The following is a 21,384-nucleotide window of genomic DNA, read 5'->3' on the forward strand; positions in this document are numbered from 1 at the left end:
TAGTCTGCCCGTGTTTCCCCTGGCAGTCCCTCCGCTTCACGTTCCTGTCCACGGAATGCCGTGTATTCTAGAACGTGGTCTGTCCCGTGTTACAGGTGAATAGCGTGTCCGCGCTGCCGCTATTTTTTTATTTTTACATGACAGTATTTATCCCTCCCTGGCACGTGGCAAGGTTTTTAGCCGTTCCCACCGGTTGTCCACGGGTCGGCCCCTGCCTCACGAATGCATTGGCTGGGGGGGCCGTGTGTTCCGTGGCCCCTGGGATTGTTACTCAGTGTTTGGTCCTCTATGGCCCGTCTCGCCTTCCACAGCTTTACTGGAATCTGCCACGTTTCTGGTATTTAGTTACTCTCTTCTTAGAGAAAGTATTTTGCGTGGCGGATGCCCCCCACTTCCCCCGCTAAGCCTTATTGGCTGGTTTGGGGGGGCACATGGCCAATCAGCACTTGCCCTCCTCCCACTAACTAACTTTATTAGTTACCACAGCAAATACAACAAAACGTTGTAGACCCTTTTTTGGATTGTTTGGTAGCCCACCTGGTGGTTTTGGTGGCATTTCTAGGATCTGGCTTGTGGCCAGATGCCCCACGTGCCCCATTGCAGGGCATGAACTCAATCTACCCCCACGCCAAGCCCCCCCTGTAAATAGTTCTGGGCTGGCGCCGGCTGGAGAGCCGTATTCGTAGTTTTTATCATAAATATAGTGCAAGGAATCATGCAGAAGGTGTGGCCTTAACATGCTAATTAGAGCGGCATGGCAGCCAATCACAGGGAGTGGGGCCGGTTTAATGAGGGATAATCCCGTCCTTTTTATGTTCCCAGTAGAAAAGCCAGAGATTTCCTTTTATTAAAGTGTTTTTAGTGAATAATCCCCTTTTGTGACCTGACCATGCGCATCCGGCAGCGTGGAGCCGTCGGCCCGTCCGTGGTCTGCATGTAGGTGTGAATATACCCTCCGGCACGAGCCTCGCTGCCCCTGGGCGGAAACTTCCACGGCAAAAAAAACCCTCTTTCTGTTATTCTTTTTCTTCTGATTTAAGCATAAAAAAAAGGTATGGATTTTAAGAGTTTTTACAACTAAAAACGTCGAGTATGTGGCGGGAACTCGGGTCGAAATCCACGCCGGCGGATGGCGGGGGAGCGGAGGCCACGAGGGGACGACCCACCATAATTCAATGAAACGTTTCTCCGCTGCCTGCTGCTCGGCCGGGGTATCGCTTTGGGGTAGAAATGGGGATTAAATGGTTTTCCGGCGATGGGTTCCTAAACCAAGTTCATTACGGGGTCCATTAAATACCCCAGGGGCAGGTTCTGGGGGTCATTCCGGCTCCCCCCCACGTGACCTTCCTTGGGCTGGCAGCTATTGCGACGGAGTAATGGAGTCCATCCCCTGACTGTCCGGGTTGCTGGGGGCGCCGGCTCGTGGTCATTGGGGTTGGGATGACTCGTAATCTTTACTCGGTGGCCGCGTTGGGGGCCGTGGAAGTTTCTAGACTGTGGCAGTCCTTGCGCTGGGGGCACAAACCACAAACACGTAGGACGGCGCCCCGTGTGGACAGATTGTGGTGGCTCTCGCCAGCTTCGAGGTCCGTCGGTGGATCTGTAGAGAAGGAGACGTTGGGTGTCGCGTCACCCATCAGGTTACCCCCCGATTCGTTTTTTTTCTCGTGGCCGCTGTGTGGAGTTGGGGTGCAGATGGTTTTTTGTCTCAATAATTTGACCACAAAATCAATTTCAATGTTTTTTTTTTTGCTGAAAATATATAATTGACACATTTTATAGGAAAATAAACCTATAACACGGCATTAACACGGATTCCTCGTGGATACGTTTGTCATCGTCTCCCCGGATTGGTTCTCCCTCAGCGTGGTCCTGTAATTTCACTGGCTCCTCGGGGGTTGGGCCGATGGCGCTGGGTTCCGCCCCCCGGCGTGTCACTATTGCTGTGAATGGCGTCAGACTCTGTATATAGCGTGTACAGGCCGGGGACGCTGTATGTAACGCTCACGCCGTGCGATGTAAATACCGGAAACTCCTGGAAAACGCTCGTTTTGATAACTGTATAAAAAGAGAGGTTTTCGTGGCTGTCTCTGTGATGCCTCCCCGTGCCCCCCCTTCTCTGTATCCCCCCTCCCTTCTCTGTTACTTTCTTTTTTCCTCCCCTGGACACGGTTATCCCGTGTGGGCTGAGCGCTCGCTGTGTCCGTGTGTCACGTGTTCTGCCCGCTGTCTGTCTCTGAATTTTAGTAAAATATTAAATCCCGCGGTTTTGTCGCAATTTCTTCTTTTTCTTAATTTTTATTGACTGGGTGCCTTTGTGGCCCTCTGTGTGGCGAGGGGCCACGGGCCGGTGATGGGGGATGGTGACTTGATAATCCTGATATAGCTCTGAGAGGGGCCCTAAAGCCTAGGAGCCCCACAGCAGCCCTGCCCCCACTACCTTTTTAGGGGCCCCTGTCTGCATCTCCGGATCCGGGTGTTTCCACGGTGCGCTCTCGGATCTGGGCCTGCAGGGGTTAATGGAGAAGGCATCTTCTGGGGCCCCCGAGATCCTGAATAATTTATCCGCCCGACGCTTCAGCCGCAGCCGAGTGCGAAAGGATAACGGTGCAGCAGGGGGCGTAAAGCAGGGCGAGTGTGAGTGGCGGGGAGAGTAAAGCAGGGCGAGTGTCGGTGAGTGTAAAGCAGGGCGAGTGTCGGTGAGTGTAAAGCAGGGCGAGTGTGTGCGGCAGGGCGAGTGTGTGCGGTAGGACGAGTGAAGCAGGGCCGGTGTGTGCGGGGGGGCGAGTGTGTGCGGCAGGGCGAGTGTGTGCGGTAGGACGAGTGAAGCAGGGCGAGTGTGTGCGGCGGGGCGAGAAGGCTGATCAGCGGGTACCCAGGAGGGAGCGCGGATGTCACAGGCAGGGTCCCCCTACAATACATAACGGGGTAGTAGTGCGTGCAGGGGGTCAGTGCAGGGGTAACGGGGTAGTAGTGCGTGCAGGGGGTCAGTGCAGGGGTAACGGGGTAGTAGTGCGTGCAGGGGGTCAGTGCAGGGGTAACGGGGTAGTAGTGCGTGCAGGGGGTCAGTGCAGGGGTAACGGGGTAGTAGTGCGTGCAGGGGTAACGGGGTAGTAGTGCGTGCAGGGGGTCAGTGCGGGGGTAACGGGGTGTGCTGCGGTGGGGCCCGGGGGGGGGGGGCAGCGGCGATGGGTCGGTCCGAAACTTTGACGTCAAAAACCTGTTTTTTTTTCTGAATTTAGTATAAAAAAGGTTTTGATTTTAAGGTCGGGACCGGGGTGGTGGCACGGTGGGTCGGTAGAGGGTGAGGGGCTGCGGCGGGTCGGTACCGGGTGAGGGGGTGCGAGGGGTCGGTACCGGGTGAGTGGCTGCGGCGGGTCGGTACCGGGTGAGGGGCTGCGGTGGGTCGGGACCGGGGTGGTGGCACGGCGGATCAGTACCGGGTAGGGGTGCGAGGGGTCTGTAGCGGGTGAGGGGCTGCGGCGGTTCGGGACCGGGGTGGTGGCACGGCGGGTCGGTACCGGGTGAGGGGCTGCGGCGGGTCGGTACCGGGTAGGGGTGCGAGGGGTCGGTACCGGGTGAGGGGCTGCGGCGGGTCGGGACCGGGGTGGTGGCACGGCGCGTCGGTACCGGGTGAGGGGCTGCGGCAGGTCGGGACCGGGGTGGTGGCACGGCGGGTCGGTACCGGGTGAGGGGCTGCGGCGGGTCGGGACCGAGGTGGTGGCACGGCGGGTCGGTACCGGGTGAGGGGCTGCGGCGGGTCGGTAGCGGGTCGGGGTGCGAGGGGTCGGTACCGGGTGAGGGGCTGCGGCGGGTCGGTACCGGGTAGGGGTGCGAGGGGTCGGTAGCGGGTGATGGGCTGCGGTGGGTTTAGGGTTAGCTCTGTGCATGGAAGGGGGGGGGAGCATCTTTCTCACAAAGAAGGGAAGACAGCGACGGAGGGAGGGGAGGAGAGGATCGCAGGGAGGAGAGGAGAGGATCGCAGGGAGGAGAGGAGAGGAGAGGAGAGGAGAGGATCGCACGCAGGGAGGGGAGACGCGGCTTTCTTGCAGCCAGACGCGCCGCTCGCTCTGTGTCGGGGGGCAGGCGACGGACCCCTCCAGGGCTGATCTCGGGTTCAGTGGCTGGGACCCCAAACCAATCGGGACCCCCGGCGGCTGCGGGAAGCGAGGGAGAGAGAAGGTGAGGTGCGTCTGGTGGGGTGTGCAGGGAGGGGCGGCGTGTGTGCAATCTGGAACATGCATGTGTAAAAGTGATGAATGAGCGTGTGCGGCACACGGGTGTGCGATGCGTGTGCGGGGGGCGCGCGGCTGTTCCCGTGTTCTCGGTTTGCAGAGACAGATGTTTGGGATCCGTGAGAATGAACCGGAGCAGAAGGCGTGTGATATCACACGGGACATGCATATTGTTTGCATGCATACATGTACAGTACCTGCGTGGGGTTTTTTGTACAGGGACAATGACGTCTCGGGGGTAATCTGGGGGCAGGAGGTGTCTGACAGCGGGGTGAGTGGGGAGGAATAAAAGCATTTGGCAGTGAATCAGATGGACATCCGTGCTGGAGAAATCCCCACACGTTCCCTCTGACACGGGCTGCGTGTAACAGACACGGGTCGGGGGGGAATCACGGTGATGGCTGCAGACGCATCGGGGGCAGCTTGTGCTACTGGGGTCACCATTGAATTAGGGCACCAGGGGTCCCCCCAATACCCCCCGGCACACAGGATCTCCCCAAACCTCCACACGCGGGGTCTGAGCCGGTTACTCTCTGCCTTCCCCCTCGGCGCTGCGCAGGTTATGCTGCGTCTGCAAATTATAATATTGCGCGTGTCACCTGCGTGTATCCGTGTAACGTGTATCCGTGTACCGTGACTGTATGTTATATGGAGTAACGGGGCGGAAATAGTTATAACCAAACATCCCCAATAACATATCAGGATTTACCGCCCCCGGGGAGCAACTCCCATCAACCCAACAACAAACCCAGGTTATTCCGGCCCAACTGACCCGGGCGCCCGTGTGGTTTGGGGGTATTATGGGGGAAGGGGGTATATTCGGGGGTACGTTCCGTGTTTATGCTGCGTGTGCGGAACGTGTTGATGGCTGACGAGGGTCTCTCTGCTTCCTCCATCCGTTTCCAGAGAACGGCTCTTGCTTTCCCTCCTTAGCTCCTCCCATCAGCCCCTCCCCCACCACACCGATGGCAACTCCTCCCGCAGACACGGGGCCGCCCCCTGAGGAACAGACTTTTCCGGAGCCCGCCGATCCCGGGGCCCCTGCTGCCGTGGTGGTGACGGTGGAGGAGCCGGAAGCCGCGCAGGAACCCACCGGATCCCAAGAGGAATCCCCTGAGGCCGTCCAATCAAAACACTCATTTCTCAATGACCTGTCATCCCAGCCGGCCACCAACGGAGGACCCCGGGCCCCTAGCCTGACTGGCTCCGAGGGCCAATTGGCGCAAGCTGCTTCTAAGTCTCCACGGCCCAGCCTGTGCCGGCAAGAGTCCACTGCCACCACCTCCGGGGCTGCCCAGGAGAAGCCCAAGGACTACCTTCTCATTGCGATATTGTCGTGTTTCTGCCCCATGTGGCCGGTGAACATCGTGGGCTTCGTCTACTCCGTCATGGTGAGCAGTTAAGGGGTCTTTCCCCGACCACAACATCCCCGATGCCCCCCCGCCCCGTTACCCTCTCGCCCCGTTACCCTCTCATCTACCTCTCCATCTTCATGCAAATCTCAGACCTGCCCCGGGGGGGTAACACAACCCAAGAGCCACGTCCGCACGCGCTCCATCCCCCGCTTTAATGGTCTCAGGTGGGGCGTGGGAGGGGCGTGGGAGGGGCGTGGCTTTCTAGTGCTGAATGTTCAGGTGGAGCCACGTCATGTTTTTAGGGTCCCCATCGGCTCCCCCAGTTGAGGGCAGATTGTGAGGGTCTTGAGGGTCTCCGGCCACGCGCGTCTCCATTATGTGCTTTAGTAACGTGGAAGAACGTCTCAGCCGGGGGTAAATCTCTGCTTTGACTCAGGTGGGCCAGGCAGGGGTCTCCGTGAGCCGCAGCCAGTAGGAGACGTTTTGTCCAATGAAATTCAGGCAGCTGGATCTCTGTGATTGAGCCGCCATGTTCGGTTGGGGGGGGGGTTGCGCAGCGGCTGCTGGATGGGAGTAGTTGCTCCCGGCAGGGATTCCCGGTCACAGATGTTGCTGGTAGTAAATAACGAGATGGATTCGGGGTTTCCCCAGCCTGCGCGAGATTCCCTGCGCTGCGTGTTCACTCGCAGAGAGCGCCTGGTGGCAGAATGAGGGCAGTCGGGGGGGGGCAGTCTGGTGGGGGCTGGCGGGGGGAGCTGGCAGGGGGGGGGGCGTGTGTTATTTGGGGGATTCCCTGAACCGACGTCTTCTGGATCCTGATCCCAGCTGTGGGGGTTGTGGGTAAAGAGCAATTCTGATGTGGAAGTGGTGCAGTTACCATGGAAACCATCGCTTATGCTGATTGCTCCTGATGCGTGTCTCGAGCTCTCACTTCATACCCCGGGGGGTCTCTCCATCCATATCAGCTCTGCGCCCCATCACCCCCGCTCGTTGTTATTTGCCCCCCCAGTACTACCCCCCCCCCCGGTTCTCACTTTGCTTTTGCCTCCTCTAGTCCCGGAACAGCCTGCAGCAGGGGGACGTGGACGGGGCGCTGAGACTGGGCCGTGTGGCCAAATTACTGAGCATCGTGGCGCTGGTCGGCGGCGTCCTCATCATCATCGCGTCCTGCGTCATCAACTTCGGGGGAAGTACGTCGCAAAAACACCACAACACGCCGCGCACGCACAACACGCCGCGCACACACAACACGACGCGCGAGACAGACAATTTAAACATATACGGGACACACCGGTTAGAAATGTTACTGAGAGGGGGGTTGATAAGTGGAACAGCCTCCCAGTAGAAGTGGTAGAGGGTAATACAGTGAGGGTATTAAACATGCGCGGGATCGGCATACGGCTCCTGAATCTAAGACGAGACCAACGACTGATTAAGGTTTGCGTCGTTACAGCAGGAGAAACGGGCGACTAGACGGGGGCCGCCGGGTGTCTGTAACAAATTAAGCACACGTATGCACACTCCTGCTGGCTGTACGTGTGACGTGTAGTATGTCGGTAGGAGAGCGTCACCCGCCAGCCCGCGTTAGACAGTTTGTGTCACAGCGGCAGTGAAGCGAGACACTCGGTTGCTATGGCCGCTGATCCGTGACAGTCGCACGCAGGGGGGTCTCGCTCTCCATTCCACAAACCTGAGTTACTGACATCATGTTAGCAGGGGGGCGGGGGGGGCTGTGGGGTCCCGGGGAGCCACGGCGTGATGGAGCCAAGAATGGATCCCTTCAGAAACCTTCCAGATGCAGCTCCCTGACAACACCCCCCACATATACACGGGTGACACACGCTCTGCACACGGGTGACACATGCTCCGCACACGGTGACACACGCTCCGCACACGGTGACACATGCTCCACACACGGGTGACACACGCACAGCACACGGGTGACACACACTCCGCACACGGGTGACACATGCTCCGCACACGGTGACACACGCTCCGCACACGGTGACACATGCTCCACACACGGGTGACACACGCACAGCACACGGGTGACACACACTCCGCACACGGATGACACACGCTCCGCACACGGTGACACACGCTCCGCACACAGTGACACACGCTCCGCACACAGTGACACATGCTCCGCACACGGGTGACACACGCTCCGCACACGGTGACACATGCTCCGCACACGGTGACACATGCTCCGCACACGGGTGACACACGCACAGCACACAGGTGACACATGCTCCGCACACGGGTGACACACGCACAGCACACAGGTGACACACACTCCGCACACGGATGACACACGCTCTGCACACGGTGACACACGCTCCGCACACAGTGACACATGCTCCGCACACGGGTGACACACGCTCCGCACACGGTGACACACGCTCTGCACACGGTGACACATGCTCCGCACACGGGTGACACACGCACAGCACACAGGTGACACATGCTCCGCACACGGGTGACACACGCACAGCACACAGGTGACACACGCACCGCCTGCCCCGTCTCAGCTTCTTCCTTTGTGTTTCTCCGCAGTCTTGTGAGCCGCCGGACCCGAAACTCATCGCAAATTCTTCACATTCCCACCGACACCAGCCGGAGACCCGAGAGACCTCGTGTGAGCGAGCCTGTGCCCTCGGGGGAGTGTGAGTGCTCCCTCGGGGGAGTGTGAGTGCTCCCTCGGGGGAGCGTGAGTGTCCCCTTGCGGGAGTGTGGTTGTCCCCTTGGGTGAGTGTGTCAGGCTGCACGGCTGGCTGACAGCCAGGCTGAGTGAGTGTATGCTGGACGTGTGAGTGAGCGCGGAAATGTCTCCTCATCCTGTTCGTGTTTTTTCTATAGACAGGCGTGTTTTTCTCTCTCATGTCTGTGTCGGTTCCTGCAACTAATAATACACACACTCACACATACACTCACACGCATCCTTACACTCACACGCATCCACACACACTCACACGCATCCTCACACTCACACGCATCCACACACTCACACGCATCCACACACACATACACTCACACGCATGCACACACTCACACGCATCCACACACTTACACATCCACACACTCACACGCATCCACACACTCACACATCCACACACACATACACTCACACGCATCCACACACACACACACACATGCACACATCCACACACTCACACGCACACTCAGCCCTCTCTGCCTGTGCAGGGCTGACACCTTGTGGTCACTGTGTGTACGGCAGGCGCGTGGATTTCTGCAGAGCATCGCCCGGTAGCTCCGCAGATTATTCCCATTCTTCTAACTCTGCCGGCTGCAGAGCATCATTTGTGTTTCAAAGCAACATCCCCATAACAGGCGTTACTAACCTGCAGAGCATCACGCCCCGTCATACAGACCTGCAGAGCATCACGCCCCGTCATACAGACCTGCAGAGCATCACGCCGCGTCATACAGACCTGCAGAGCGTCACGCCGCGTCATACAGACCTGCAGAGCGTCACGCCCCGTCATACAGACCTGCAGAGCATCACGCCGCGTCATACAGACCTGCAGAGCGTCACGCCGCGTCATACAGACCTCCAGAGCATCACGCCCCGTCATACAGATCTGCAGAGCATCACTCCCACGCCCCGTCATACAGATCTGCAGAGCATCACGCCCCGTCATACAGACCTGCAGAGCATCACTCTCCAAAGATTTCCTTTATTTACCCCAAAAGAGAGGCACTTACCGGTCACTACTCAGCCCGTCTTTACCCGGCGAGCTCTGCAGTGCGTTGCAGGGTCTGCTGCAGAATCGGGGGGGTTCTGCAGAGCGTCGCTCCCTGGCCACACTCGCCCCCCCTCTATATGTCTTATATGCGATGACTGTTATCTGTACCGCGCATGCTGCCTGCCTTACATGCACGCAGGGGTGGGGTATCCGCTCCTTCTCTACCCCCTTATTTTACCCCAGGGGGCAGAGGATGGAGCCGGATTGAGAGTAAGGGGGCTTTTTAGAGTAGAGGGAGATGTCGGTGGCAGGATTGGCCCCTGGGCCAGTATATTCCAGTATAACACCCGCCACACACCTGGCTCTGCCACTATCTGCCCCGGCGGGGGGTAACAGCCTATGGGTGGGACTGGGGCAAATTGCTTTAACTCTTTGTGGTCCAGAGGATTAATGCTGCTGAAATGTACAAGTGTTCAGCGGGTTAACGCCTCTGCCCAAAGTGCTGCCCCTGTAAATACCCCCCATCTCTCCCTCTCCTCCCCCCTTTCTCTTTATTTGTATACCGGTTACGGGGTGGGTTTCTGGGGTATTAAGAATGTATTTTTATGACACTTTGTTCTGTGCATGCGCCGCGAGGCCAACATGTTTGTATCTTCTGCACATTTTTTGTACGAACCAAGCATGGAAATAAACTGAATCCGTGTGCATGAAACGCGGCTCCGGCTGTCATTTCACAGGCAGAAGCGCCGACCTATACCGTGGCGTAAAAGCGCAAAAGGAGAAATCCGTGGATTTACCCTCGAACCATGTTTGGGTGTCCCGGGTTTGTTTAGCCAGTCCCTCTACCCTCCCCATGCCCCCTCTTCTCCTCCCCCGATGCCCCCTCTCCGACACCCCTCTTCTCTCCCCTCATGATGCCCCCTACCTCTGCGCCCCTCTTCTATCCCCCAATTTCCCTATCCCACACCCCTGCGCCCTCCTCTTGTCTCCCCTCATGACCCCCCCGATGCCCCTCTCTCCCCCCTGATGCCCCTCTCTCCTCCCCCCCGATGCCCCTCTTTTCTAGGAGGTCAGAATGTTTGCTGGGTATGAGGGGATCGCAGGGTTCTACGGCCCTAAAAGCCCCGTAATGTGTATAGAAACAGCAGGGAACGGCTTTATAAATAAAATAACCCCGCCCACAGCCACGCCCCCTACAGTTTGCCCTGCTTTACCCGAGGAGCTGGCTGTTGGTCACCAGCGGGGCTCCTTACTTACCTACGAAGGTTCTTTCGGGGGTTACTTTATTCCCTCGCCCCCCATCCCCCAGATTTTGACCCTGTCCGCCGCGGATACAGACAGAGCGAACCGCGAGACTCGGCTGCCCCCCGCAACATACAACACGCTATAAACACGTAACATGTCAGAAGTTAAAAAATTTCAGAACAAAAAAACACAGAACGGTTTTAATCATAAATATAAAAAATAACACTTTTACCATTAAAATAATTCAGTAACCGGAGAGGACCCCCCCCATCCATGAATCCTCTGCGAGGCCATTTAACTCCTTCACCGCCAGTTACCCAACAACCCTCGGCACATTGAAGCGGTCGGCGGAGGGTCCGGTCCTCGTGGGCGTGGGGTATAAATATGGAACGATCAGCGGGTAACGGGCAGCGGGTAACGGGCAGCGGGTAACGGGCAGCGGCTCAGAGACGCCGGACTCACTTCTTCTTGGAACGCTCGGCCACATCGATGGCCGCCATGTTACAGGAAGCCGTGACCAGGTGGAGGAGGCTGATGAGAGACTTCAGGATCGACACCGGGAAGGAAAGCCAAAGCACCAACCGGAAGATGCCGACGGCCCCGAGCGGCCCCAACGCCACTGGGGAGGAACAGAAGGAGGAGACGATCACTCAACTTCAACTCCCACAGCGCTCAGCCGACAAAGACCATGGACGGACAGGACGTCAGCCCGCCCCGGCCCACACCTACTCCCCCCCTACTCCCCCCCCGGTAGGCTCCGCCCCTGCTTCTTACCTGCCGGTCCCTCTGAGAAGTGCAGAAGGTACAACATACAATAGAACAGCTCGTTACCGGCGCACATCAGGAACAGGACTGGCTGAAAGAGCGAGACAGAGCGCGTTACTCAGAGACAGAGAGAGAGAGAGAGAGAGAGAGAGAGAGAGAGAGAGAGACAGAGAGAGAGAGAGAGAGAGACAGACGCAGAGCGCGCGAGAGAGAGAGAGAGAGAGAGAGAGAGAGAGAGAGAGAGAGAGAGAGACAGACGCAGAGCGCGTTACTCAGAGACCGTGAGAGAGCGAGAGACAGACGCAGAGCGCGAGAGAGAGACAGACGCAGAGCGCGAGAGAGAGACAGACGCAGAGCGAGAGAGAGAGAGACAGAGGCAGAGCGCGCGAGAGAGAGACAGACGCAGAGCGAGAGAGAGAGAGACAGAGGCAGAGCGCGAGAGACAGAGGCAGAGCGCGAGAGACAGAGGCAGAGCGCGAGAGAGAGACAGAGGCAGAGCGCGAGAGAGAGACAGACGCAGAGCGAGAGAGAGAGAGACAGACGCAGAGCGAGAGAGAGAGACAGACGCAGAGCGAGAGAGAGAGACAGACGCAGAGCGAGAGGACACTGACCCGGGACGTGTAGTAGAGACGCAGAACGGGGTTCCCGGACAGATCGATGGCTTTGTGACTCTCGCTGCCCTTCAGGGTGGAGCTGCGGGGAAGAAACAAGAGATTCCCTCTCACACCACGTCCCGAGAGACCCCCCCCCGTCCCGAGAGACCCCCCCCCGTCCCAAGAGACCCCCCCCGTCCCAAGAGACCCTCCCCATCCCGAGAGACCCCCCGTCCCGAGAGACCCCCCCCGTCCCAAGAGACCCCCCTGAGAGACGTACTCTGCCTGGGGCCCGTCTCTCTCTTAGTGCCCCGCTCAGAAGGAGATTCCCGGGGCCGGAGTCAGAGTGTCGGTTTGTGTTCACGCTGTCTAAGAGCGGAGCGGGAAGACCGTCTCTTTGGTTGTGGTTAGAGGGCTGGGGGTCCGGGGGGCGGTTACCGGGGGGGGGCGTTACCCCGGGACATACCTGTGAAGGTGCAGCCAGTGGCTGGAGATGTCGAGGCTCATGCTGAGCTGGAAGAGCAGGGCGTGCGCCGGGTAGAGGAGCGACAGATTCACCAGAAGACACATCGTGGCGCAGCGATCGGTCAGCATGTCCAGCATGGCCCCGAACTTCGTACCTGAGAGACACCGGAGATCAGCGCCCCCCCGGGGGCCGATCCACACCATGACCCGCCCCCCGGTCCCCTCCTCACCTGCACCCCCTCCCCCTCCCCATCCGCTCCTCACCAATCCCAAACCCACAGCCGCTGCCCCCGGATTCTTACCCTGGTTGAGCAGGCGGGCTGCGTGTCCATCAAAGGCGTCCAGAAGGCCGCTGAGCAGATAGAACGTGGCGGCCACGAGGGGGGAGCTCGGCATGAAATAAAAAGCTATAAATGCGAAAAGAATTCGCGCGTAACCTGGGGAGGAAAAACACAACGTGAGCAAAAGAGACGGAGAAAGGGAAGGTGGACGGGCGGCAGGAAGACTGAGATGGGGCAGAGGGGGGCATGGGTTAACCCCGCGGAAACCTTTCCTGCCCCTCGCCGGGCGTTATAAAAGCTCTCCGGAGAGCTTTTATTTTAGGGCTTCCTGTTAATTGTTATTTATTGTTTTATATAGCGCCATCACAGTCCGTAGCGCTGTACAACGGGCGGACAGGAAATAACAAGTAGCATGTAACATAACAAATTGACTAACAGAGACAGCAGGTGAGGAGGGCCCTGCGCACAGGAGCTTACAATCTGTCTGAGGGGATAATACGGGGGGCGCGAGACCCTCAAAGCGAATTAAAGAGACCTCATGGGGCGGAACCTCTCATAACAGTAAATGCAGGGAGCACCGGGCTAAATCTGATCACTCTCGGCCAGGCTACGAGCCGTAGTAATGATGGGGATGCCTCCTCTACTAACCTATGAGGTTCGGGACGAACAGGAATATATTCTCCGACATCTTGCCGACTGGAGCTGTAACACTTTCTGACGTCACCGCCCTCTCCCCTGACGTCACGGGCCGGTCCCACAGGAGCCCGTCCAAGTCCGGAACGCGGAGAGGGGTGCGCAGATCTCAGCTTCAGCGGTCCACGCTCAGACTCGCATAGCGTGCGGGCTATCGGAATATTCGGCTTCCCCTACCGCTTCGGTCTGTTGGTTTTTCCAGGAAGCACCAAAAATAACAAACTAAGGGCTGGCGAGAGCGTCTCCTGCTCGGGGAGGGGGGAGAAACGATAGAGAATGCACGGGATGCTATAAGCCGGAGGATAGAGCGTCTCCTGAGGGGGTTAATATGTGTCAGCGCGGTCCTCCAGCATTAAAGGCTGAAAGTAAACACAGAGAGGGGCGGAAGGAGTGCTGCCGGGGGGGGGTACCGGGCGATAAGCATGCGCAGGGTAGGCATGTGGCTCCGCACGTTATAAGGATGAGGGATGGGTGTACAGCGCCGGTAAACGGTTCGTTAGTCTGGGTGGGAGTAAAAGTGATTCCTTTTAATAGCGGTTTGGGAGACCCCCGTTTCACGCTCCTCCTCCCAGTGGTCTCTTGCTCCCGCCTCCGTTTTTTTTCTTCCGTGGTTTCTCACTCCACCCCTGCGGTCTCTGGCTCCTCCCCCGGTAGGTGTCTTGTTGAGTTCCGTCTTCCTCCCGGTACCCGCAGGTAGAGGGTAAATACGGTTATTTGGTCTGTACGTCACCGTGCAGCCAGTGGGACGGCGGCAGGTTGGTGGGGGGTCTGGTACGTGGCTCTCCCCGCGCTGAGGACCGGGATGACCCCGCGCAGCTTTGGGCCGGTGGGCAGCGGTTCTGTTCTGTGGACATTCAGCCTGTTGTTGCCCTGTTTACAGTGTGAGGGGCAAAACCACTGAGACCCAGCAGACTTCCCCCATGAGGGGGCATCCAAAGCGCTATATATATATATATATATATATATATATACCCCCCCCACAGCCAGAGAACCCAGCATCACCCCCCCCCCGCACAAAACACTGGTTTTACTTTAACCCCTTCATGACTGCATGTCTTCTGCAGTAACTCATAAGGAGACGCCTGCCCAACATCGCTGCCCCGGTCCCAGATAAACCGAACCCGTCTTCCACACTAACGGCCGCCCCGCTAGGCCTCTCCCCGGGCCGCCCCGCTAGCCCTCGCCCCGGGCCGCCCTTTCCCTCGCCCCGGGCCGCCCTTTCCCTTTCCCTCGCCCCGGGCCGCCCCTTTCCCTCGCCCCGGGCCGCCCCTTTCCCTCTTTTTCTGCCAGTCGCTCCATTGTATTAAGGAAAAAAAAATGGCTATATATATTTTTATATATATATATTTTTTTAGCTCCCACCCGCATAAAGATACATTAAAAGATAAAATGTTACCATGGCGACCGGTGTATTAATTAAATGCCTCGGAGTACATCCGGTTTCCATGACAGCACCGGGTAGATTGATGACAGCAGTCAATATCTAGTGCCCTATTGGGGGGTAATAAGCTACAAGCTGCAATTTGTAAATTTAATTTCGATACCAACTGCTGAGATGCAGTTTCCATGGAAACGCTGGTTGCTAGGCAACAAGAAGACGACACCACAGCATCTTCTGGGAGGGCTTTCATGATTTATGGCTGTCCGTACTGTGATTATGCATCCTTTAGGGCTTCGGGACCACCTAAGCTCAAGGACAAGGGGGTCCCTTTCCTAAACACGACTCACAAAAGATGCCCCCCCCCCAAAAAAAAATACATTAATACCTTGTCTTTCTCTCCTTCCACACAGAGAAACCAGACTATAGATTGCAAGCTCCTGGGCCCAGGACCCTCGTAACACACAAACAAGCAGCACGATTTCACTGTAAAATATTTTTTATGTATACACGAAGAACAACAACGTGTCTCCATTCCAGTTTAAACCTTTAATATCCAACATTGTCTGCGAATCGTAAAGTCCCAGGGGCCCGTGGCCCCCGCTCCGCATTCCCGCTTCCAAAAAAAAAAAAAAAAATATCGGCCCTCGGCCCCTGGACGTCCCCCGTGGGGGTACTGAGTAGTTTTTTTTTTTTATTTTCAATACATTCCTTAATAGTTTTTTTTTTTACATTTTTTTTCTTATCTATTAAAAACAAAACAAAAAAAAAAGGTTTGTGCTCAGACGCCCGGCCGCTCACGCACGATACGCACACGGACTCACAAGCGCTCATCGGAAACCCCAGGGACAACATCGTTAAAATGATACAACGGCTCAACCAATAACATCCATCCGTTTAACCGCAGCGGGTAACGGCTACCGCGGGGTTAAATATGGCGCCAACTCAAAGAAGAAAAAAAAAAAAAACTATGAACCAATATCGAGATAACTGGGACGAAACGACTATTTACAGGAATATCACCCAGCGCCAGCAGGAAGGACGGCCGCCCCGGGCCGATGCAGACCCTCCGGCACGCAAAGGGTCAAAGAGAAACGGGGAGAAATAAAAGGAGGGACTACGGAAACCCAAATTCCGATACACTGGTTATTAGAGGGTATAATAAACACCAGAGAGGGCAATAAAAACAGTGTTGTAACAGGTGGGAGTCCCATGGAGCGGCCCTCTGGCTGCCTAGGGGCCCCGCGCTCAGGAGTAAGATAGGTGGGAGCCGTTGGAGAGCTGGGAGGTGACACTCGTGCTGCGGCTCAGGCCAGCTTCGGCCGGGCCCCCCGACGCGCCTCTCCTCAGCGGCTGGGGGCTGTTGCGCAGGAGCAGCAGGCCGGCGCGGCCGCTAGAAGAGGAAGACGGGGAGGCGGAGGAGGAGGAAGAAGAGGAGGAGGAGGGCATGGCAGACGAGCCCGGCGGGTGAAGGCTCCAGGAGGACGACGGTGGGGCCAGCAGGGTCGGCTGCCGCCAGAGCTGAGGGGCCCCTGTGTTTTGCACCCCGTGGCTCCAATGCGAGCCGCTGCGGGGGACGGGCCGGGAGGGCCAGCCGGGCGGAGGAGCGGGGTAGCCCTGGTTGAAGGCCTCCGCAGGGATCCCGCTGAGCGCCATGTTGCTGAATCCCAGGCGCATGCTTTCTGAGTCGAAGGCTTCGATTTCCCGCGCTTGGCGCTCCAGGAGGCTTCTGATCCGCTCGGAGCGCTCGCTCTGCAGGGAGAGCATCTCCTCTTCTATCTGCGGGGAGAGCAGGAGATGAGCGGCCGCCCGGTGACACCCCCGCGGGCCACCCGGCACACCCCCGCAGGCACCTCTTCCCAGTTACAGGGACGCCAGCCCATGCGCCTTAATGCAGAAACCCAACACATGCATTTGCCCCTTTACACAGCCAATCAGTGAAAAGAATAGTTAAAGGGCAGTTACTGCAGCGGGGCAGGGAGAATGCAGTCCTCAGTAGGGTTACTCGGTACTTTAACATGCATTCTTCTATGGGGGTGCCGGGGGCAGTAAACTACCCCCCCTTACGGTACAGATGCCCGGTAACGCACCCTTTGTTCCAGCAGCGCCCGGCGGATGGACACGCGCTGCTCCAGCTCCTTGATCTCGCGCTCGTGCTGCGCCTCCGTGTGGATCTTGATCTTGCTCTGATAGGCATTGAGAAGCTCCAGCTCTTTCTGCAGCTGGATCCGCAGCTCCTGGTACTCGGCCTCCTGGGTCTCATCCAGACGCAGCTACAAGACAAAGGAGAGAAGGCGTGACGGGGGGGGGCTTCCCTGCGGCGGGCCGGCAATATGGCTGCGCGGGCCGGGTCTACGGTGGGTCGGTGTGAGAGCAGGGGGTCCGGGGCTCAGGGCACATTAAAGCTACGGCCGGATAGGGATGTATATGGGGTACACGGCGTGGATCGGGGTCACCGGGCGATACGCGGGGGGTCTGTTGTAACGGGGGGGTGAATCGGCGGGTCACGTACGGCCTGCGTGGACAGCATCTCGTTGATGCTGTGGTCGTACTGCTCCGCCAGGATGGCCAGCTTGCGCGTCTGCTCGTCCTTCAGCCTCTTCAGGATGCTCTTGTGCTCGCTCTTCGGGGTGGTCTCCAGCAGGTGGTTGCGCAGGGCTTTGTACTGCCGCGTCTGGATCTTGCACGTGTCCTGGAACTGACGCTTTATCTGCAGCTCCTTCGACTGAGGGATGGGGAGGAAGAAAAGTGCGGGGGCAAGTGGGTAAAAAGGGGGCAAGTGGGTAAAAGGGGGCAAGTGGGTAAAAGGGGGCAGCAGGAAAACAGGAGAGAAACAATGGGGGGGGGGATATGAAAAGAGAACAAGAGGGGGTCAAAGCTCTGCACAGAAACAAAAGCAAACTGAATACGAACGCGAGTATACGCGGAGTGTGAGTGTGAGTGTAACACCAACGCATGGGTCCATACCTGCACGGGGACCACCGGCAATACCAGGTGCATGCCTGTACCTGCAATGCTCTGCACCTATATACTAGAGACCTGGGGCACAGCCGCATGCATGCGCCTGTACATACCGGGCACACAGCCGCATAACCCCCCCTTAACTCCTCACTGGCTGTGTTACCCCATGCCATTAACCCTTTCCATGCTCACAAGAGATCCACCTTCCTCGAAGAGAAACCCAAAAAAGGGTTTAAAATAAAATCTTTTTGAATTTTAGACCAAATGATAAAATGTGATTAAATAAATGAAAGACACCCAGATGAGTTGAAAATCCAGCAACACATTTATTACAAAAAAAACAAAAAAACAAAACAAAACACAGAGGAACATAAAGACTTTTCACAATGTGGAAAATTTAAAAAAAATGGACAGAAATATATATATTTAGGAAATGTTAAATAAATAGATTTAACACCGTGGCTGCCCAACATTTGGAGTACTGGCAGCGGAAGGGTTAACTATCGATAAATATATATATTTTTTTTATGTTGATAAAGTACAGAAATGTTAGCAGGATTCCATTCTAGAATTGTTGTTCTTTTTTACATGTGGAGGAAGGGAGGAAAATAAATACAAAAAAAAGACAAATCTTAAGGGGTTAAATAAAGCGAGAAACCACAAAAAAAGGTGTTTTGTTTTGTTTTTTGTTTTTGTCCTGAGTGCAGAATTTTAGGAAAGGCTGGTCTCTGGCACAGAAAGGGTTAATGAGCTCTCCCGTCAGCAAGACCCACCACAGCCGCGAACAGCAGGGAGCCACGTCTAAGGAAAGGCGGCTCGGCTGCCAACTTTCAGCGATCCTGCCCTCCGCCCTTCCTCGTGTGTATTGTATACATACACGTTACATACGTGACCTAGAACGTAAGCGGCGCGGTTCTTACTCTGCGGCATCGGCCCCCTTAAACACGTCAACAGCCGCAACACACAAAATGACCACATGGTGTCTCTGCAGAGAGAAAGGCGTTATGACAGAGCGGCCACCGGGTGGCGCCATTTACACCGACCCGGCGCTAAATCACAGATCAGCCACATGCAGCCCCGACGCACGAGCGCGGCACAGGGGCCCAATCCAAAAGAGCAACCACGGCCCCAGAACCCTAACCGAGAGAGAGCGCCAGCAGACGAGAGAGAACCCTAACAGAGAGAGAGAGAGAGAGAGCACCAGCAGAAGAGACAGAACCCTAACCGAGAGAGAGTCAGCAGACGAGACAGAACCCTAACCAAGAGAGAGAGAGCCAGCAGACGAGAGAGAACCCTAACCGAGAGAGAGCGTCAGCAGACGAGACAGAACCCTAACAGAGAGAGAGAGAGCGCCAGCAGAAGAGACAGAACCCTAACCGAGAGAGAGCGTCAGCAGACGAGACAGAACCCTAACCGAGAGAGAGAGAGAGCGCCAGCAGACGAGACAGAACCCTAACCGAGAGAGAGAGCGCCAGCAGACGAGACAGAACCCTAACCGAGAGAGCATCAGCAGACGAGACAGAACCCTAACCGAGAGAGAACCTTAACCGAGAGAGCGTCAGCAGACGAGACAGAACCCTAACCAAGAGAGAGAGAGCCAGCAGACGAGAGAGAACCCTAACCGAGAGAGAGCGTCAGCAGACGAGACAGAACCCTAACAGAGAGAGAGAGAGCGCCAGCAGAAGAGACAGAACCCTAACCGAGAGAGAGCGCCAGCAGAAGAGACAGAACCCTAACCGAGAGAGCGTCAGCAGACGAGACAGAACCCTAACCGAGAGAGAGAGAGAGAGAGCACCAGCAGACGAGAGAGAACCCTAACCGAGAGAGAGAGCGCCAGCAGACGAGAGAGAACCCTAACCGAGAGAGAGAGCGCCAGCAGAAGAGACAGAACCCTAACCGAGAGAGAGAGAGAGCGCCAGCAGACGAGACAGAACCCTAACCGAGAGAGAGAGCGCCAGCAGACGAGAGACAGAACCCTAACAGTACACCATCTCCAAGAGAAGAGAGAACCATAACCAGATTAGCGAACGGACAGCCCAAGCCAGCGGAAGAGACGGCTCTAATCACACCATCGAGAAGAGAGCGCCAGCAGGATTCAGAACCGCAAACCCAACACCTGAAAAGAATCTAACGGCACGAGGCTGCCTGCAGAGACCGGGCCCGACGGGACACAGAACCCTCACCAAGCGAGAGCGCCAGCGGAAGAGACAGAACCTAACAGATCACCCAGTGGAAGAGACAGGATCCTAACCGAGTTAGACTGCCAGCGAACAGAGCGTTCATCCAACAAACCCGCATGCAAATCCCGGCGTCACACAGCGAGGGCCGACGCGGACCACCAGAAGCCCCTGATTTTAGATCTAGGGAGGGGATGAGTTAACCCCTTCACTGCCTTTGAGACCAGCACAAACCACAAATAAAAACAACAAAAACAAAACAGGAAAGTGAACCCCTTTACAGGCGGCCCCTGAACTGCCCCAACACCTTCCACTCCCCCCGCGTCGGGGTAATAAGGCACTGTATGGTGGGAGGGGAACGCGCTCTGACCCACTTCACCGCCACGGCACGGGTGGGTTGGATCTCCTGGCCGTGCCGTGTCTGGCTGTGGCCCTGCTGGGGGCGCCGCGCTGGGCCCTGCGCTCTAAAGCCTCCCTCATGCGCTGCTCTCTGGTCATCAGCCTGGGGATCCGGCTCGGCTTCTCTGCCCTCAGCAGCTTCAGTCTCTCTAAGTAAATCAGAGCCACGGGGGGCAGCACCCCACAGAGCCTCCGGACCCCCCGCGTCAGGGCGCCATTTAACCTTCTGGCCAGCCGGGAGGGTGCCTTAACTAGCCTGCTCCCCCACCATGCGCGGCCCCCGCCGCCAGCCTGGGAATTCCTAGCAAGCACCGGAATGCGGCTGCGAAAGCCACCTTTGTACGTTTTGGGGAAAAGGTAGAAGAGGCCGCCCTCGCCCGCTGCCCCGCAACGCTGCAGGACCCTGAACAGCGGCCGGGGCAAACCCAAGAGGGCTCGGAGCCACAGCTTGCGGGCTCGCTTGGGCCAAGCCTTAAGCCACTGGCCCGCTGGCCTTCCCAGAGAGCCGGCTAACAGGAAGAGCGAGAGGAAGATGCCCGGGGAGGTGAACACCCCCACCGCGATGGCCAGGACCGGCACGTAGTATAACCTCAGCCGGTAGCTCAGGGCCAGCGCGGCCGCTGCCCCCCAGCTCTGTGCCAGCAGAACGAAGGAGGCAGAGCTGAATGCCAACACCCAGCGCAGCAGTATGTAGCCACACAACAGGCTGGCCCCTAGGGTCTCCAGAGCCACCAGAGCAGAGTCCAAGAGAGGCCCTGGCCTCCACAGGGTGAGCAAGGCCACCAGCAGCGGCAGCAGAGACCAAGGGCAGGAAGGGCGGGCGGCCGCCAGCAGCGTGAGCGCAGCACAAAGCCCATGGCTAGCTAGGGAAGAGGGCAGCGGCGCGGCTGGTGGCCGCGGAGGGGTATCCGGCTCTGCTGCCCACTCTGAACTCAACTCAAAGTAGGGCACGTCGGCGTCTGGGCAGCCGTCAGCCTCCGTGCGCTCCGAGGGGGCCAAGCCTGCCGGCTCCTCCTCACCCTCAGAGCTGCACAGGCTGAAGCTGTCTCCCTGCCCCCCCTCATCCTCCTCATCATCCTCCCCAGGCCTTACTTTGAGGCTCTTGGGCTGCTGCCGGACCTCGGCGGCGT

General features: G+C 57.4%; 3 protein-coding genes across 5 annotated transcripts in view; 1 reads left to right on the forward strand and 2 right to left on the reverse strand.

Moving 5' to 3' along the window:
- The first annotated feature begins 3,963 nt into the window (after nt 1-3,963).
- On the forward strand, nt 3,964-8,274 carry PRRT2 (proline rich transmembrane protein 2). 3 transcript variants are annotated; one of them, XM_053470600.1, is made up of 4 exons: nt 3,964-4,187; nt 5,142-5,626; nt 6,645-6,780; nt 8,147-8,274. In XM_053470600.1, the coding sequence occupies exons 2-4, from the start codon at nt 5,201-5,203 to the stop codon at nt 8,152-8,154; spliced, it is 570 nt and encodes a 189-aa protein (XP_053326575.1). In that variant the 5' UTR covers nt 3,964-4,187; nt 5,142-5,200; the 3' UTR covers nt 8,155-8,274. The 3 variants fall into 3 exon arrangements, with proteins under 3 accessions (XP_053326575.1, XP_053326576.1, XP_053326574.1); XM_053470601.1 differs by having other exon boundaries at nt 3,964-4,182; nt 5,169-5,626; XM_053470599.1 differs by having other exon boundaries at nt 3,967-4,182.
- Nucleotides 8,275-10,727: 2,453 nt separating this feature from the next.
- On the reverse strand, nt 10,728-13,513 carry CDIPT (CDP-diacylglycerol--inositol 3-phosphatidyltransferase). Its single transcript, XM_053470596.1, has 6 exons — nt 13,295-13,513; nt 12,668-12,802; nt 12,367-12,520; nt 11,919-12,000; nt 11,317-11,398; nt 10,728-11,161 (listed from the first exon to the last, which is right to left on the reverse strand). The coding sequence occupies exons 1-6, from the start codon at nt 13,332-13,334 to the stop codon at nt 11,001-11,003; spliced, it is 654 nt and encodes a 217-aa protein (XP_053326571.1). The 5' UTR covers nt 13,335-13,513; the 3' UTR covers nt 10,728-11,000.
- A 1,683-nt stretch (nt 13,514-15,196) lies between these two features.
- The window catches only part of TAOK2 (TAO kinase 2), a 13,881-nt gene continuing 7,693 nt past the window's right edge, over nt 15,197-21,384 (reverse strand). The window contains exons 7-10 of the mRNA XM_053472046.1: nt 20,235-21,341; nt 17,230-17,488; nt 16,808-16,990; nt 15,197-16,496 (exon numbers count right to left, since the gene is read on the reverse strand). Coding sequence (XP_053328021.1) covers nt 15,966-16,496; nt 16,808-16,990; nt 17,230-17,488; nt 20,235-21,341 — 2,080 coding nt within the window. The 3' untranslated portion in view covers nt 15,197-15,965. The remainder of the gene's footprint in view (nt 16,497-16,807; nt 16,991-17,229; nt 17,489-20,234; nt 21,342-21,384) is intronic.

Source organism: Spea bombifrons, chromosome 7 (genome assembly GCF_027358695.1).
Source record: "Spea bombifrons isolate aSpeBom1 chromosome 7, aSpeBom1.2.pri, whole genome shotgun sequence".
NCBI classification, from domain to species: Eukaryota; Metazoa; Chordata; class Amphibia; order Anura; family Pelobatidae; genus Spea; species Spea bombifrons.

What these genes read in the sequence shown, in the direction of transcription:
- PRRT2 (XM_053470600.1), top strand. Translation starts at nt 5,201, where the DNA reads ATGGCAACTCCTCCCGCAGACACGGGGCCGCCCCCTGAGGAACAGACT. An exon ending in GCTTCGTCTACTCCGTCATG is followed by an intron (nt 5,627 to 6,644) that starts GTGAGCAGTTAA and finishes TGCCTCCTCTAG; the next exon opens with TCCCGGAACAGCCTGCAGCA.
- CDIPT (XM_053470596.1), bottom strand. Translation starts at nt 13,334, where the DNA reads ATGTCGGAGAATATATTCCTGTTCGTCCCGAACCTCATAG. An exon ending in AGCCCGCCTGCTCAACCAGG is followed by an intron (nt 12,521 to 12,667) that starts GTAAGAATCCGG and finishes GGTGTCTCTCAG; the next exon opens with GTACGAAGTTCGGGGCCATG. An exon ending in GTCTCTACTACACGTCCCGG is followed by an intron (nt 11,399 to 11,918) that starts GTCAGTGTCCTC and finishes TCGCTCTTTCAG; the next exon opens with CCAGTCCTGTTCCTGATGTG.